This window comes from Triticum urartu, chromosome 5 (genome assembly GCF_003073215.2).
Source record: "Triticum urartu cultivar G1812 chromosome 5, Tu2.1, whole genome shotgun sequence".
In the NCBI taxonomy this organism is placed as follows: domain Eukaryota; kingdom Viridiplantae; phylum Streptophyta; class Magnoliopsida; order Poales; family Poaceae; genus Triticum; species Triticum urartu.
In genome coordinates, this window is record NC_053026.1 from 562060707 (window position 1) to 562076759 (window position 16053).

Here is a 16053-nt window from a genome sequence, read left to right on the forward strand (position 1 = left end):
GAGAGATTATGGGGTGTGGTCATTTACGCTTTCAGCCCTTCATGTGCTTGCTGCTGGCCCTCGCACTTCCAAACCGCTTGACGATATCGTACAGCTGGGTCTGTTCCTTAGTGTCCCTGAATTCGGGCTCGTAGTCTTCCGCGGGAGGTGGGTGAACTACCCTCTGCTGCCTCACAAAACCAGGAGTGGCACTCCTAATGGTATCCTCAGATACCGTATCTGCAGGCACGTTGGAACTTCATTGCCCTTGCCCTCGTGAGGACCTCCTCTGCAGTGCTGCCTCCTCAATCATGCGGTAAGCTTCGGCAAGTGACGGTGAAATCTCCTCAGGGGTGGCTGCAATGATAAAAAAAGTGGGTTAGGATACCTAGAAAATAAAAAACAGATGGATTGTGAGAAGATAGGGTGCATGATGTGAGATGTAGGTAGAAAAGGTGGGGCAGTTGCCATGTGTAGTCCAACTACAGTGGCCATGTCATAGCAACTACAATTGCCATGTAGTTGCACTGTAGTTGCCATCTAGTTGGACTGTAGTTGCCATGTCACAGCAACTACAATTGCCATGTTGTGTCAACTCCACTTGCCATGTGATTGCCGTATGAAAAAATGCAGCATGGAAATAAAAAATGCAGGTGACATGGTGTGGCAAATCCAGTTGCCATGTGTAATGCACTGTATTTGCCATGTGACAGCAACTACAGTTGCCATGTTGAATCAACTTCAGTTGCCACGTGGTTGCCCAAATGTCAAATGCAGCATGGCAGCAAAAAAAATGTAGGTGACATGGTGCATCAAATCCAGTTGCCATGTCATCACATGTCAGTTGCCATCACAAGTGAGAACCCCCCAAAAAATATGATTGGGACAAAAGTCAAACTACAAAGATGTATACAATAAAAATCATAAGGACATGACAAGTGTACCTTGCACAATCGGCTCTGCGAACTTGACAGCCTTCCTACCCTCGACCATTGGCTGCGCCATCATTGCGGGCATGCCTCCTGGGAAAGCAAAGGCAACTAGCATAGGATCTTGCACCACCGGTTGATCTTGACTGATGCCAAGGCTGAAGCTCGGTGGGGTAAAGGCCATTGGGTGCCTCTCATTCCTACTGGCCGGACCACGAATGACTTGCGGGGCAGAATCCAAGGGTGAAAGATCGACAAACATATCTGAATCGGCCGCTACAGAATGATCGGCCTTATTTGTAGGGCGGGGCGTGTTGTCAGCGGTATCAGCCGCAGCTTTCATGACAATCTTCTTGTTTGGGCTGTAGGGGACACCGACATTGACTGGGAGCCTGGAAGTGCGCAGATTTATGCTGGGGATTTCCACTACGGGTAAAGGCGCAGTCTGCTCCGGGTGTTCACCTGCGTCACTCGTGCCCGGCTTGACACCTGCATCAGTTGTGCTCCGATCTTCCGGTTTCTCCATCACATTGCTTTTGGCAGGTGGCGGGAACAGTGTGGACGCAGGAACATAACCAGACTCGTCTCTCCTGCTCCTAGCTACAGCCGGTGCGTTGGGTATGTCTGTTGGTTGCTTGCGGGGGCTACGACGCCTAGGTGGAAGACCAGCACGCGAAACAGTCGCCTTAGCAGTATCTGCACCGATAGGAGCTGGAGCTGTTGTGCCAGGACTCTCACCTGTAGATGGCATATCCTTGTGAACTGCCGCCTCAGCCGCTTCTATCATGGACACAGGAGTGCCACCACGCACGCGCTTGGAATCAGTGTCAGATGAGCGAAAATCTTCCTTGCTTAGGTTCGTCTCGGGAGCGTCCACTTCAACGCTTGCTGATGGGGTGGCATGGCTCACAGCAGCATCCTTCATTGCGAGAAGAGTTGGCAATATTTTAGCTGTCCTGGCAGATACCGACTCGTCACTCCCCGATGTACGGATGCCTGTTGTTCTAGCCTGTACATCTGCAGCCAGCGGAGATGGTCGGCCACTTGCATCAGAGTTGGTGGGAGCGGTCAATGGTGCAGTAGCAGTATTGTCGCCTGGTGCCTCATGTACATCTGAGTTGCCCCCTGTTGACAACTTTGAATGCAGGCGTTCGAGCGGGTACTTACTGATATGCTTGGCCCCGCGCGTAGTAGTCTCCTTCACCCTGCAAAAAAAAGCACATGAAAAAAGTACTAAAAAATGAACAAAAATATGTTTGCCTTAAAAAAATGAAAAACAAGTGGAAAAGCTGGTAGTTGCCATGTAAGGGGAACGTGAGTTGCCATGTGTCATAATTAGCAGTTGCCATCCAGCAGCAGTTGCCATGTTAGCAAACTTGAAGAATGATAAAAATGTCTGATCTGCCATGAATGCAATTTCAAACCTAGGTGTGGGATGAGCTCACAAGCCAACGGTAAAGATGGCAGTTGCCATTAGGTACATTAAAGTTACCATTTGGCCTAGATTCCAGTTGCCATGTAAAAAACAATAGGAGTTGCCATACACTTAAAAAGGAAGGAAAAAATCATTTAGAAAACAGCAGTTGCCACGTGGGGGGCGATGACAGAAGAGAATGTGACAAGCTAAACGGATGCATTGGAAAATCAAGAAAATATAGCGCTATGTCAATGAAAGCGGATGAAAAACCCTACTTCTTGACTGCCTTCCTCAGGTCTGGCAACACGACAGGATCCCCGGTGTTGGTCGTCGTCATGCGAGGAGATGACCTGGTGGAAGGGGTGTCACCGGCAACGAGGGCGCCTTTGTTTAATCGAGCAGAAACACAGGTTGGCATTGGCGCATGTTTCTTCGTAACTGCTCGTCCACCAGCTGTCGGCTCGCTGCACGTATGAGATGGAGGGAAAAAAGGTGGCAATTGTCAGACAGCAAACTCGTTGCCGTGCTTGACAAAAACAAGTGCAAAAAAAGGATGAGTCTGTTCGAAGAAAATAGACAAAGCAAAAAACTAAAATAAAAGTCGAACCTCTTCCTGGCAGCTACTGGGTCGGTCCTAGACCTCTTGCCAGCAGAACCCTGCCCAACACCCTCTGGAGCCCTCCCCCTCTTTGATGGCAAAACCCCCTCGCCTCTCGCAGTCGTATGTTGTTTGATTTTCTCCGGTTGGGGGACATCTGTTGCATCCTTGCCCTTGTTACCACCTGCGCGAACTTCATCATGTTCATCATCATCGGTGTCCTCTTGCACATTCTCCATGACATCATCGTCATCCTTGCTGAGACTAGCATCTCCACCTAGTTCATCTTGTGTGTCAGCAGGCTCTTGGGAACTGTTGTAGTCATACCGGCCACGGCAACCGGTTGGCCGGTGTGTACGTTCTGGGACAAATGAAGTGAACTGCCTCGCAACCGCGTCGCTGTCAGAGCCACTGAGGGACGTCCACCCCTCAACCAACTTCCCGAGCAAGCCGGTCATTCCAGATGCAAACTGCCCTATTAGATGTTCAACATGTGCCCTCGCCTGTGCACGAAACAAAGAAGCATTAATGACCACCCGTATTGCAATCACTTGCACGACATCAAAAAATACTCCACGGCAAACCATAGATGTAGATCTTTTGATTACCTCGGCAGGGCAAGACGGAGCTGAGTGCACGTCCATCCACTTTCCAAAGTTTTGAGGCCCCCAAACACGCTGTAGTCTATAGCATGCTTGGCCATCAGCTGGAAAGAACAAAAAAAAAGAAAAGAAAAAAGCTAGGACATAAGAGAGAGAATGTAAGTTTAAGCACGAATGAAAAGAGTTGCCATGTGGAATGAGACATGGATACAGTATTCAGACAGCCATGGATAACAAAGGTAGTCATCTCTTATGACCCACAGACGGTTGCCTCATGCCAATTTGTAGGCATGCCGTGTGGGCAAAGAAACCAGAACTAACCTGCAGTTTTCCATATGTGGTGTCAGTAGCCTTGTCTGCGGCAAGTACAGCCTTGACAGCGTTGATAGTCCACGCAGAAACAGCAAACTTGTGCGCGGGCGGCGGGCCTCCTGTCCCAGTGAAATCCATGATGGACAGATCAAGACAGTCGACGTACATGAGCTGATGCAAAACAATTTTAAAAAGAAAGAAATATCAGTTGCCATCATGGGTACTGTGTGGAGGAAAATAGGATAATATATGTTCCCATGATAATCAAGTTGAGGTGCATGAAAGAAGAGAAGAAAAAGAAGAAGATGCCATCTACATGTGCTAATTGCCATCATAGTGTGATAATAGTTGCCATGTTGTTATGATGGCAGTTGCCATCATAGTATGATGACAGTTGCCATACTATTGATGGGAGTTGCCATATTGTCATTATGCCAGTTGCCATATTGTCATTATGGCAGTTGTCATCTTGATATGATCAGGTTGCCATCTTGTTATGATCAGATTGTCATGCATGAATAAAAGTGTGTTAAAAAACAGTGTTCACGGAAAGAACTGGTAAAAGAAATACCATTAAATGCAGTCGACAGCCCTTTTGGTACATCTTGCTTGAGAATGCATCGTGCAGGAAGTCGGCAATAAACTTACACCAATTCATGTTCTTCACATTTTCCAGATCCGCCTGCACCACACAAAATTTCAAGACAAAAAAGGTTGCCGCATCAGAAATCAAATGGAAAAAAACATCAGAAAACGCTGGTAGTCACTAGCTTTACACATGACATCGGAGCCAAAAAGATCAAAGGAAAATAAAGTAGTAAAGATGGATCATTCACCAGGATGGGGAAGCATTTGTTGCTTGGGCGAAGAGAGGTGGTCGGTGCGAAAACAGCTGAGATGAGGTACATGAGTAGCTTCATCTTGAAAACATCTCCATGCGTCGTCATGGCCTGCAGCGAATCTGCCACTGCAGACGTGTTCGGCATGGATTCCGACCCAGGAAACAAACGGGGGAACAACGCTTCCTCGATCTCATTGTTGACCTCGTACGGGACTTTGATATGTCCACGAGGCACACCCAAAGTGCAGAACACGGATTCCTCGTTCAACGGTAGTCTTCCACGTCCCGGAATCACGAATTCCCTAGAGGCGGGGTCGTAGATCTCACCAAGCCAGTCGCATACAGGGTTGACAAGGTTCGTGCACCGGACATCCATCATAGACTGCATACCCATCTCAGCAGCAGCCCCCTTCTGATCGTCGGTGAATTTGTCAGTCAACGCAGTCAGTCGTTCTTGGGAGGCTCTGTTGCGAATACGTTTCTTCTTCTACAAAAAAACAGACAAAAAGTGATCAGTTGTTGCCATGTTTTGCAATGTCATGAAATTTTAGTTCGCGTCAGACGACTGCAAGCTCGAGGTGTCAACCATTAACATAAAGCAGGAGGAAGGGGGGATGTGTGAACATTTACCTCATCACCCTCTTTTCTCCGTCCAGCTGCTCGATTATGCTGTGGTGGATCCATGAAATCATCATCATCGTTTTGATGATCGCCACGAGCCATTCTGCTGAGATAGGAACAGACCAAATTGTCATGGTGGAAATGTAAATGCAAGAGGTAAGCAGTTGCCACCTAACAGAAAATGTCTACTAGTGAATGCAGAAAAAAATAACATGAATACAAATGCACCCCTCCTATGATTGTCGAAAACATAAACGTGGCAAGTAAGCACGTTGGTTGCATTATCAAGTAAAAAAAGTGTACATATGGTAAATGCACTTGAAAACAAAAAATGTTGAAGTTGCCATGTTAGCCTAAGATAGTACGATAGAAAGTCACAGAATCCTCCACACCACAAAAACTAAGATGTGGCAGCTCACACACTGTCCTAAAAATACACCAATCAAATGCCACTTGTTCGGCGGCGGAAATGTGCTAGGGTGAAATTGCCGTGCTGAAATGCAACACATACTACAACAAATCGATGAAACCACATCTAATCAAGAACCTGAAAATTGCCACAGTGTGATCAGATATCACAAAGTCGTTGTGGCAAAAAACATTGCGCCTACAGTACAATGAATTTGCCATATTGTACTGATTGTGGCATGGCAACAAACATGATGTGGTCAGTCAAAAACTTGCCACATGCAAAGCATATGTATGGCATCTGACACAGTTGATATGCAAATTTGGTTACCACATTATGCAGCCAATTTGCCACACTGTCTTATCTGCAGAATGACAACAGACAGTGTGTTCACATTCTATTTGCCACATGAATATATTATCCAAGTGGCAACAGGCACACTTGATGTGCACATTAGTTGCCGTCCAGTGCAGTTGGCTCCTGAAACTGCATTGACTACCGATTGTGGCAACTATCACAGTGTGGTAACTATCACAAATCATTCAGAAAAATTAGATGCCACAATGAAAAATCATGTTTGTGGCTACTATCACAGTAATTCAGCAAATTTAGTTACCACATGGAAGAGCGTGTGTGTGGCAACTATCACAGTCATTCAATAAAAATAGTTGTCCCATGCGAAAGCTTATATGTGGCAACTAACACAGTCATTTCAATAATTTGTTGCCGCAAGGGGAAACACGTTTATGGCAACTATCACATTTGTTCAGGGAGTTAGTTGCCACACAATCATGATAGTTAATGAAACTATCAAGTTCGCCTCATACTACAGTTTCAAAACCCAACTAACTAGATCTACGGTTCAATGGCAACTACCGCGACTTCAAATTCACCCTCAAAATTCTCCCACGAACTGACTGCAGACACAAATTCGAACCAATGCGCATCAAACAAACCGGGAGACACCTGCCCAATCCATAGGCAAGACTAGTGCGTGCCTCCGAACAGGGATAACCACACCGACGATGCCGCCGCCGCGGCCGCGACAAAACTGCCCAGTGCCACCAAAAACGGCTAGCAGACGACTTCGGCGCCGGCGGGAACGCCGACACATCGCCGAATCACCTGAATCTCTACGAATCTCAATCGAGGAATCGAACAGGGAGGGAAGGGGGGGGGAAATGCAGGAAGGGATTGCGAGAGTTGCAGCGAGCATTACCTTCAACCCGCAGGCGCTCCGGCGAGCACCACCGACGGCCGCGAACACCGTCGATTCTTCCGCCTCCGCCGTCGCCTTCTCCCCTCGTCTTCTCCTCCAATGGTTTGAAATGCGAGTGGGTTGTGCCAGTAACTGCGGTGCGGGTGAGTAAATGGAACCGTGAGGGAGAGGGGGCAGAGGTGTGCGACGTGTTTGACGTCAACCGCGGTCGGAGCGTGGCGTGTGGGCGCATAGCAGTTCCACCGCACGCCTCCGAGTGGCAACCGCTGACCGCGGGATGGCAACCAACGTGCGGGCGAACTGACTCGCACACCGCACACGCGCCTCGTCCTACGTGGCGCAGAAAACCGGCCGGTTTGTTCCAAGATTCGTGCACAAAGTTGCCAACGGAGATGCTTGCGTGTGGTCGGGATGGTGAACGCCCACACGTATGGGCGTTAACATTTCCGCTCTGCATATTAGAGTTGACTCAAGTCAAACTTCGTAAAGTCTGGCCAAGTTTATAATAAAAAATACAAACATTTACCATAACAAATCTATATGATGTAAAAGTACATTCAATAATGAATCTAATGATATTGATTTTTTATTATATATGTTAATTTTTTATCTACATACTTTGTCAAAGTTTATAAAGTTTGACTTTAACCAAAGCTAATACAGGGAGTACATACACTCACCTCTTTTTTTTGGAGGGGGGGGGATCGGTGTGCTCCCCTCTATAAACCTACCCATCTGAGCTACGCATCAGTTCGCACAATACCGTGAAGTTTGGGAGGCAAAGTTGTACTACTTCTTTTTAAGGTGAGAATTGCCTCCGTGTTTTCATTTACTAGGTCATACTACAACTCTAGGTCGTTAGATGCTAATACAGTAATGCACATTTCGTCGGCTCCTCTTCTAACAAAAAGCTAGGGTTCCTCTGCCTCCCTAGTGGCCCTAGGGACATGGGTCACGGTGGATCCTAGCCCTTGCCAGCAGGAGAGTTTCGTTTTTAGATATTTTTTTAGTTTTGTTAGGGTTTGTATCCTACTCAGGAAGGCGAGGCGTCGTCGACAGCTCCGTGAAGATGGAATAAGCTTCATCCCGCCTAACCTCGTTAATGTGGTGCGTCTAACATCGTCCGATGGCGTATGGAGGTGTGTCTTCGGCGAATCTCGCGAGATTATGTTGGTGGTTTTCTTTGGTGGATCTACTTGGATTTGGTATTCGTTCATCTACACTCATATGTCTTCGAGATAGATCCTTCCGATCTACGCGTCTCTTTGTCAGTGGCGGTTGCCGTTCTGGTGTGTTGGGCATATGAGGCCTTGGCACGGCGACTTTTCGACTGTCTATTACACCAAGTGTTGCGCGGCTCCGGCGAGGGAGGGATGTTGACGGCAGCACGCCTTTGCTTTGCTTTAGTGTTTGTAGTCGTCGCTACATGGTCTATGAATTTGGTTGTAATTTTTATTATTTCTGCTGTTCATTGTACTGCCATGATTGAAAAATGAATAGATTGGAAGTTTTCCCGACAAAAAAAGGTATGCATCCGTACATGCAGATCCAACGACTCATAGCCCCATACTTGTTCTACATACGACTTGCCATTCTATATTTATGGTTCTTCGTTTTGTCGCGGGTAAAATGCAGAGACATTTAAATTCATCTTTTTAGAGAAAATATAAATGAGTATGAAATCTTTGAAACAGCAATGGAAATAGGAAATCTCAAATACATTTAGAGGAAATATAAATGATATGAAATACTGAAAACAAAACAGATAACATCAAATATTTTCAAAGGCAATGTAAACGATTACGAAATACCGTAAACGAAAACAGAATATAAAACACCGCACATTTGTGGAGGAAACATAAATAAGTACAAAATATCAGAAACAAAAACAAAAACATCGCCGAATATTTATAGAGGAAACATAAGTGAGTATGAAAATATCGAAATTAAATGGAAAACATATAACACCGAATATTTTCAGATAAAAAGATAAATGGTACGAAAATATCAGTAAATGAAAACGTAAAACTATAATGTCAAAATTTTTAGAGGAACATGAATGAGTATGAAATGTTAGAAATAAAAATGGAAATCGATAACATCAAATATTTTTAGAGGAACGTAAATGAGTACGGAATTTTTTAGTGGGACATAACTGAGTACGAAATATTAGAAAGAAAACATAAAACGATAACGCCAAATATTTTTAGAGGAAGATAAATGAGTATGAAATATTAGAAACAAATACGGAAATCGATAACGTAAAATATTTTTAGAGGAACGTAAATGAGTATGAAATGTTAGAAACAAATAGGGAAATCGATAACGTCAAATACTTTTAGGGGAACGTAAATGAGTACGTGATATTAGAATAAAAAGAAATCGATAACGACGTATATTATTAGTGGAAACATAAATTAGTACGAAATATATGAAACAAAAACGGACACAAGTAACGCCGAAAGTAAATTTGGATCGAATTGAAAGTAGTACAGATATAGAAGCAAGTATTTGTAGGAGAAGGAAAAAACTTTTTTTTTCGAAAAGGAGAAGAGAAAACTAAAACGTGATGAAAAGAAAAACACGCCAAAACCAACAAACCAGGTTTTCTTTTTCGTGCGCCCGTATGGCTGAAAATGATCTCACACGAGGATCACATAGTTCAGTGGCTTTGAATCCTTTTCCGCTATGAATCAGTGTTGCATTGTTCACATGAAAGTTTTGTGTTCCCGCCTCCGTACCATTTTCATCCTACTTCTTGTGCATGAGTCCACACAAAATTACGTTGTGAATAATTAAAAAGTTGTAAAAAAAAGCAGTGATTTTTTTGTGAGAAAAAAACCGTGATTAAATCATGATTACAGAGAGGGAATTGGGCTCCAAAAATGTGATTTAAGGGGTGCTTTGGTTTGACCGTGGGTTTTATGTGCCGATTGATTGGTCCAAAATGAGCACTTTACTATTTTGATGACCTGTGATGAATTAGCAATCAAAACAATCAATTAATCCATGCATGGATATGTATGGAGAAATGCATGGATATGTATGGAGAAATGCATGGATATGTATGGACAATGGAGTAACGCAATAGTATAAAGCAGTGCCACGGGGAGCCCCTCCGTCCACTCCAGACTCCACCGGAGGCAGGCAGCTGGTGGTGTGGTGGTGGGGTGCCGGAACGGTCACTTTTCTCCCTCCGCCCCCCACCCAACAAAACTAATTCCACTCCACCAGGAAAATCCCCAGCCAAACCAAATCAAACCGAACCCGGCCTCCTCCCTGTCCCTAGTCCCCCCCGCCCGCCTGCGCCCCCCTTTCGAATCCGGAGGAGCTCGCCGGCCGGCGGATCGGCCGATGGCGGCGTTCGGCGGCAACGGGTACTGCTACTCGTCGGGGTCGGAGGACGAGGAGGAGGAGGAGGAGGGGGCCGAGGGGTACCGGAAGGGCGGCTACCACGCCGCGCGCCCCGGGGACCGCTTCGCCGGCGGCAGGTTCGTCGCGCAGCGGAAGCTCGGCTGGGGCAACTTCTCCACCGTCTGGCTCGCCTACGACACCCTCCTCAGCGTACGCCCCCCCCCCCCCCCCCCCCCCCCCCCTCTTGGTTCTGTTTCTTCTTCCTGCTCTGTTTTCTTCGCCCGCCCTTCTCGGCGTGCTCGCTCATGGCGCGGCCGTCGCCGTCGGGGGATTCCCATCGGCCGCTATTGGATTCCGCCAACTCCGGCGGGGGCCGTTCGCCGCAACCCAAAACGATGCGCTTTGCCCCTTTTACCCATGTTCCATTGCTTTGGCTCTGTTCAAATTCGGGCCGGCAGAACTCTGCACCGATCTTTGTCTTCTTTTTTTTGCCAAATTCGTGATCTCTGTTGCAAAGATTACAGGTTTATTCTCTGATATGTGCAAACTGGGACCAAAACTAATATTTACCGTCCTCCATCGGTAATGGAACTCTGTATTTTACGGTTTGTGCACGACATGTTATTAACTGGATACGGCCATTGCAAAACCTGCAGAGATTCGTGGCGCTCAAGATCCAGAAGAGCGCGAGGGACTACGCGCACGCCGCGCTCCACGAGATCGAGCTGCTGTCCGCGGCGGCCAAGGGCGACCCCACCAATTCCAAGTGCGTCATCCAGCTGCTGGACCATTTCAAGCACGCCGGCCCCAACGGCAAGCACATTTGCCTGGTCACCGAGTTCCTCGGCGACAGCCTGCTGCGGCTCATACGGTACAACCGGAATAAGGGCATCGGGCTGAGCAGGGTGAGGGAGATTTGCCGGTCGGTGCTGACCGGCCTCGATTACATGCACCGAGAGCTCGGCATTATCCACACCGATTTGAAGCCGGAGAATGTCCTCCTAGTGTCGACGATAAACCCGTCCAAGGACCCGGTGCGCTCGAGGCTCACCCCGATTCTCAAGAGGCCAGAGGGGAATCAGTACCGCACGCCATCCATCAGTTTCAGCGAGAAGATGCTTAAGACGCGGGCGAGGCGCGCCGTGGCGAAGATTCTGCAGAGGCGGGTGTCGCTCGGTGGGTTCACGGCAGACATGGTTAAGGAGAGAAGCCTGGATGGCATTAGTATGAAGTGCAAGATTGTCGATTTCGGGAATGCCTGCTGGGCTGATCAGCAGGGTGATGGTGTGATACAGACAAGGCAGTATAGGGCACCCGAGGTTATCATCGGTTCTGGGTATTCTTATTCTGCTGATATGTGGTCGTTCGCTTGTATGGCGTTTGAGCTTGCCACCGGTGACATGCTGTTTGCTCCCAACACTTGCCAAGGTTGCAGTGAAGATGAGGTAAAAAAAACATAATTTTCGTGTCGCTTCTTTCAGCACTTTTTTGCTTATACTAGTAGCATTAGCAATGATGGTTTTATCATATATTCTTGCTTACTAGTATATGGGTTTTCTAACATTAGTCAAAGTGTCAAAACTAGTCCATTTTCCTTATGCCGAGGCTGCGGACATCACCCTATTTTTGTGTATTCCTGCTGTTGTTATGTTGGTCGATTGAGTCATGGCAATTGATAAACTACACTATAAAAAGTAGACGCTTTGGATCATGTGCCACTTTAAAATTCAAAAGAAGATGCAACCAACCTGACAGCACCAACCTAGCAACTGAAATATTTAAATGAAATGTGAACTGATATTGCGAGGGCTGCGTTCCCAGGAATTGCGATTTGAGCACTTTTCTGCTAGTACTAGCATGCTTTTTTGGTTTCTTTTTGTTTATTATGACCCTGCAAAGCAACCCCCATTGTACAAACTGAAGCCATAGAAACAATTTGATGTTCAGTTACCAACCATCATAGGACTGGTGTACAATAGAAGTGCATCTTAATGTGGTATACCGGTACAGATCTAAGTGTGCTGTTCTGGTTGTCCGCTTTTCTGTTATTCTTGCCAGATGTAATACACTGGCACAAAACAAAGTACCGAGTACCGACAATGACAGATTGTTCCGTAGCCAGTGATTATCAGCTAAAAGATTTGTTATACTCTTACCTGCTGGACTGTCCTCTAAAGCGGATCACACACCTTACCTATGTAAGATTGTCAAATCTGACAGATATAGTACTTATTAACTGTCAAATGGACAGATATAGTACTCATTAAGCAATCAACTTCAGATGTTGACTCTTAGCTGCAAAGTCTACAGTGGTGGCATCACATCCAAGTGTTGTTATCTCACCAACCAACCAACTCATCTCTCTATGACTCTTTGCAGGATCACCTAGCTCTGATGATGGAAACTCTGGGAAAGATGCCTAAGAAGGTCCCTACAATATCTTGTAACTCCCTTTGTCATGTTGTCTAATCCCAAATGCCGTATCTAATCCTGCCGTTGTCTTTCAGATTGCCACCTCAGGCACCCGTTCCAAGGATTACTTCAACCGGTACGGAGACCTGAAGAGGGTCAAAAGAATGAGGTTCTGGCCCCTCGAGCGCGTGCTAGTCGAGAGGTACAATTTCACCGAGCCGGACGCCAAAGGGCTTGCCGACTTCCTCCGCCCGATTCTCGATTTTGATCCGGAGAACAGGCCGACCGCCGCCGAGTGCCTGAAGCACGCATGGCTCAACAACTGATTCAACCAAACCACCAAGTAATAACATCAGAAGCAGCCTAACAGACAATAGCTTTACAGAGGAGGCCGAGTGTTAGACATCAGCTCCGGCGAGCACTGATTTCGACATGGCTCGATGAACCATCTGCAGCGGTAACCGATGATCCGGGTTCTTTTTTTTAATCTTCGTGGCATCATCGTCGTCATGATCGTGTGTTTTTGGTGTAGGGAGTGGGCTAGTGGGTGTGTTGTGGCCTTGTGGGTGCAGAAGCTGATGTAGTAGTTGTGGTGTTTATTTATTCTGCATGTGAGGTGGTGTAAGAAGATGTTTGGTGGTAGTGTGATCTGGCCTTCAGCTTTATTTTAGCTTTCCGTTTGCTGGTTGAGTAGGAAGGAGCAAGTGCGATGCGCTGACATGCTGCGGTGCAGTGTGGTTCAATTCTTGCTTGCTGTGCGCTGGAAAGCTGGGTTTTACATGTTGCTGGGTTCAGAAGAAGCAGACACCGTGCTGCCTGCCTGTGCCTTGCCTCTTGTAGCAGATTGCTTCACGCTGCTGCTCAGCAGTGATTCCAGCTGCGGCCCCTACTGTTTACATAAGTACAGTGGTTAGAGAATCTCCAACGAGTCCCATAAATAAGTTCACCTAAAAGTGGTTTTAGCATCAACGAGTCCCATAAAAAAGGAAAATGTTAATCTGACATCAGATTTTTAAGCATGGTAAATCGAACGGTTTTCATGGCAAATCGCGTAGCATGACAAATCTCTTCGACAGGCATGGCAAATCCTAGCAAAAAAAACGTTAGATTTGCCATTTTTAAAAATCTGGCATCAGATTTATAGCAGGGTCCTGAAAAAGTTCCTCTGAAAGTGGTTTTATGGGGTGTTCGTATAACTTAGGGGTGGTTTGCTTGTACAACTCGCTTGTGTAGTTTAGCTGTCAAGGTTAAAATTGCACATTACCTTTTTTTTGCGTGTGTAAATTGCACATTACAAATTGGGTAATGTTATTTGGTGGACATTCGCTGGGGTGCATGGCAAAATGAACGTTTTTCCGTGACATATATTTATGTGTTGGCATGGCATTTTTTCGGACGGACAAGGCAATTTTCGGAGCAAGATCCTTTATTTGCCGGTATTTGTCATGTGATTTTGAAGAAATTGCCATGTCGTTTCGAAGAATTTGCCATAAAAAATGTTCACAATTGCCATATGGTTCATATATTTTCATAACAAAATCGAACATTTGCTGTCTATTGGGGTCCTACAAATTTGGATGTACACAAAATATTAAAAAAAATGAACAACAGATTCTCAACAGCATGTCATCTGTCATTCCACTAAGTTTGACATGGTCTACTTGAGTCACACAATTAACCAGCCCAACTATTCCAATAGGTCTTCATGCTTTGATCGGTCACTGCAATTGGATCAATGTTACACTCTGTCATGTCATAGCCAATGCGTTATCCTCATCTGTGTAGAAGCCCCCCCCCCCCCCCCAACCTCTTCGTTGTCTTCCGTTGTCTTCGAAGCAACATCAACTTGATCATCGCCACCCTGAAATGAAGCGGACAAAGACATATCGCGTATGCCTACTGCCTCGGTCATCGCATCCATGTATGATTGTTGATTGCATTATCACATTGTATAGAATATTGAGCAATGCAAATTATGATTGTGAAATGTACAATAAACAAGCAATTTTAACAAACGAGTAATACAAAAAAAATTACTTGTCATCCGCTTCGTCATACACCTCATTGGCGTTGTACATGTCAAAGTCCTCATCGACCTTGGAGTAGGCGGACATGGCCAACGACATGTGCATGAAGGACTTTTGCATCATTGTGTGGTAGATAGGGGTGAAGATCGGTAGCATGGGCGGCGACACGGATGAATGACCAACCATGGCCGCAACCGTTGTCGTCTTCTTCGGTGTCTGTGGCTTCGTAGCTAGTGAGGTAGGTCGGTCGGGGGGGGGGGGGGGGGGGCGGGGGCGGAGCCCCTTGGCCAATGTATCTCCTAGGCCAGGCCAGTAGTGGCACAACGCCAACCGCTGGAAGCAGGGTGCTTAGCAATGCACCACCAAATGACGGCAACAATGTTGGATTAGAGGCAACATTGGCAGTGGTCATCTGCGTCGGCATCGCGGCAGCGAAAAACAAAGAAGCACATGGAAGTCCACGCATGAGATAGGAGTTCTTTGGCACCAAATCTAGGGGAATGTTTACAGGAAGGATAAACTCTCCCTACATGGAGGGGAAATTGGGCAGATTATACGAGGTTCCCTTTTTTGTTTACGGGAACCGTCAGAGCACTTTTTTGGGCCAACTCCCACTAAACCACAAATTTTCACAGGAAAGGGGATGCTATTGGATTATTGCTTTTCCAAGGACTTGCTTCCCTAAATGATTTCTCGCATGAAAAAGAATGTTCGTGCGCACAAATTATTACCTGAAAACAAGTTGCAAAAAAATAATTTTGTTGTACATTGTCTATGGTAATGACTAGTGGTCATATTCGCATCTTGCTTCTCTTTTACTATTTGTAGTAGTGTTGCTTGTGTGCTCTTGATACATTGTATTCATGATATATGATAAGATTATGTTTTGTTATATCCTTCTTGTACGCCTACCTTCTTCTTCTCCGTATGGGGCGACCTCCTCTCCCTTCCTACCTTGGCTACCTCTATTCTTCTCCATCATTGCTCCCATCCTCTTGTCCACCAATTTGCAGTTGGAGTGAATCTTTCTTGTTTGTCCGCCCATTTGTTGGCATGCCATGTATGCACTTTCCTCGTCATCGACTTGTCTACGCAAGCGATTGTCGACCATTGGTGTTGACCCATTCCCTACCAGGCCACCACACTTCCATATCCCCATTGCCGGTGCCACCACCTCACTCTTGCTGCCATGGACGCCACCTCTAATATATCTTCGAGATGAGCTGAAGGAACGGGAAAACCTCATGCAAAAACTTAATGAAACTAAACCTAGCCCTTGTTGCGGTCATTGCTTTCAAAGATGCGCGATTAGAAATTAGGGGGGCGGGGGGCA

The 16053-nt window shown here is 46.2% G+C and overlaps 1 protein-coding gene across 1 annotated transcript; it reads left to right on the forward strand.

Annotated features, from left to right (window-relative positions):
* The first annotated feature begins 10070 nt into the window (after window positions 1-10070).
* On the forward strand, window positions 10071-13358 carry LOC125510747 (SRSF protein kinase 1-like). The gene is made up of 4 exons (XM_048676003.1): window positions 10071-10491; window positions 10938-11726; window positions 12661-12708; window positions 12789-13358. Exons 1-4 carry the CDS (start codon window positions 10282-10284, stop codon window positions 13017-13019), a joined length of 1278 nt encoding a protein of 425 aa, XP_048531960.1. The 5' UTR covers window positions 10071-10281; the 3' UTR covers window positions 13020-13358.
* Window positions 13359-16053: the final 2695 nt, after the last annotated feature.

What these genes read in the sequence shown, in the direction of transcription:
- LOC125510747 (XM_048676003.1), top strand. Translation starts at nt 10,282, where the DNA reads ATGGCGGCGTTCGGCGGCAACGGGTACTGCTACTCGTCGGGGTCGGAG. An exon ending in CCTACGACACCCTCCTCAGC is followed by an intron (nt 10,492 to 10,937) that starts GTACGCCCCCCC and finishes CAAAACCTGCAG; the next exon opens with AGATTCGTGGCGCTCAAGAT. An exon ending in TGGGAAAGATGCCTAAGAAG is followed by an intron (nt 12,709 to 12,788) that starts GTCCCTACAATA and finishes GTTGTCTTTCAG; the next exon opens with ATTGCCACCTCAGGCACCCG.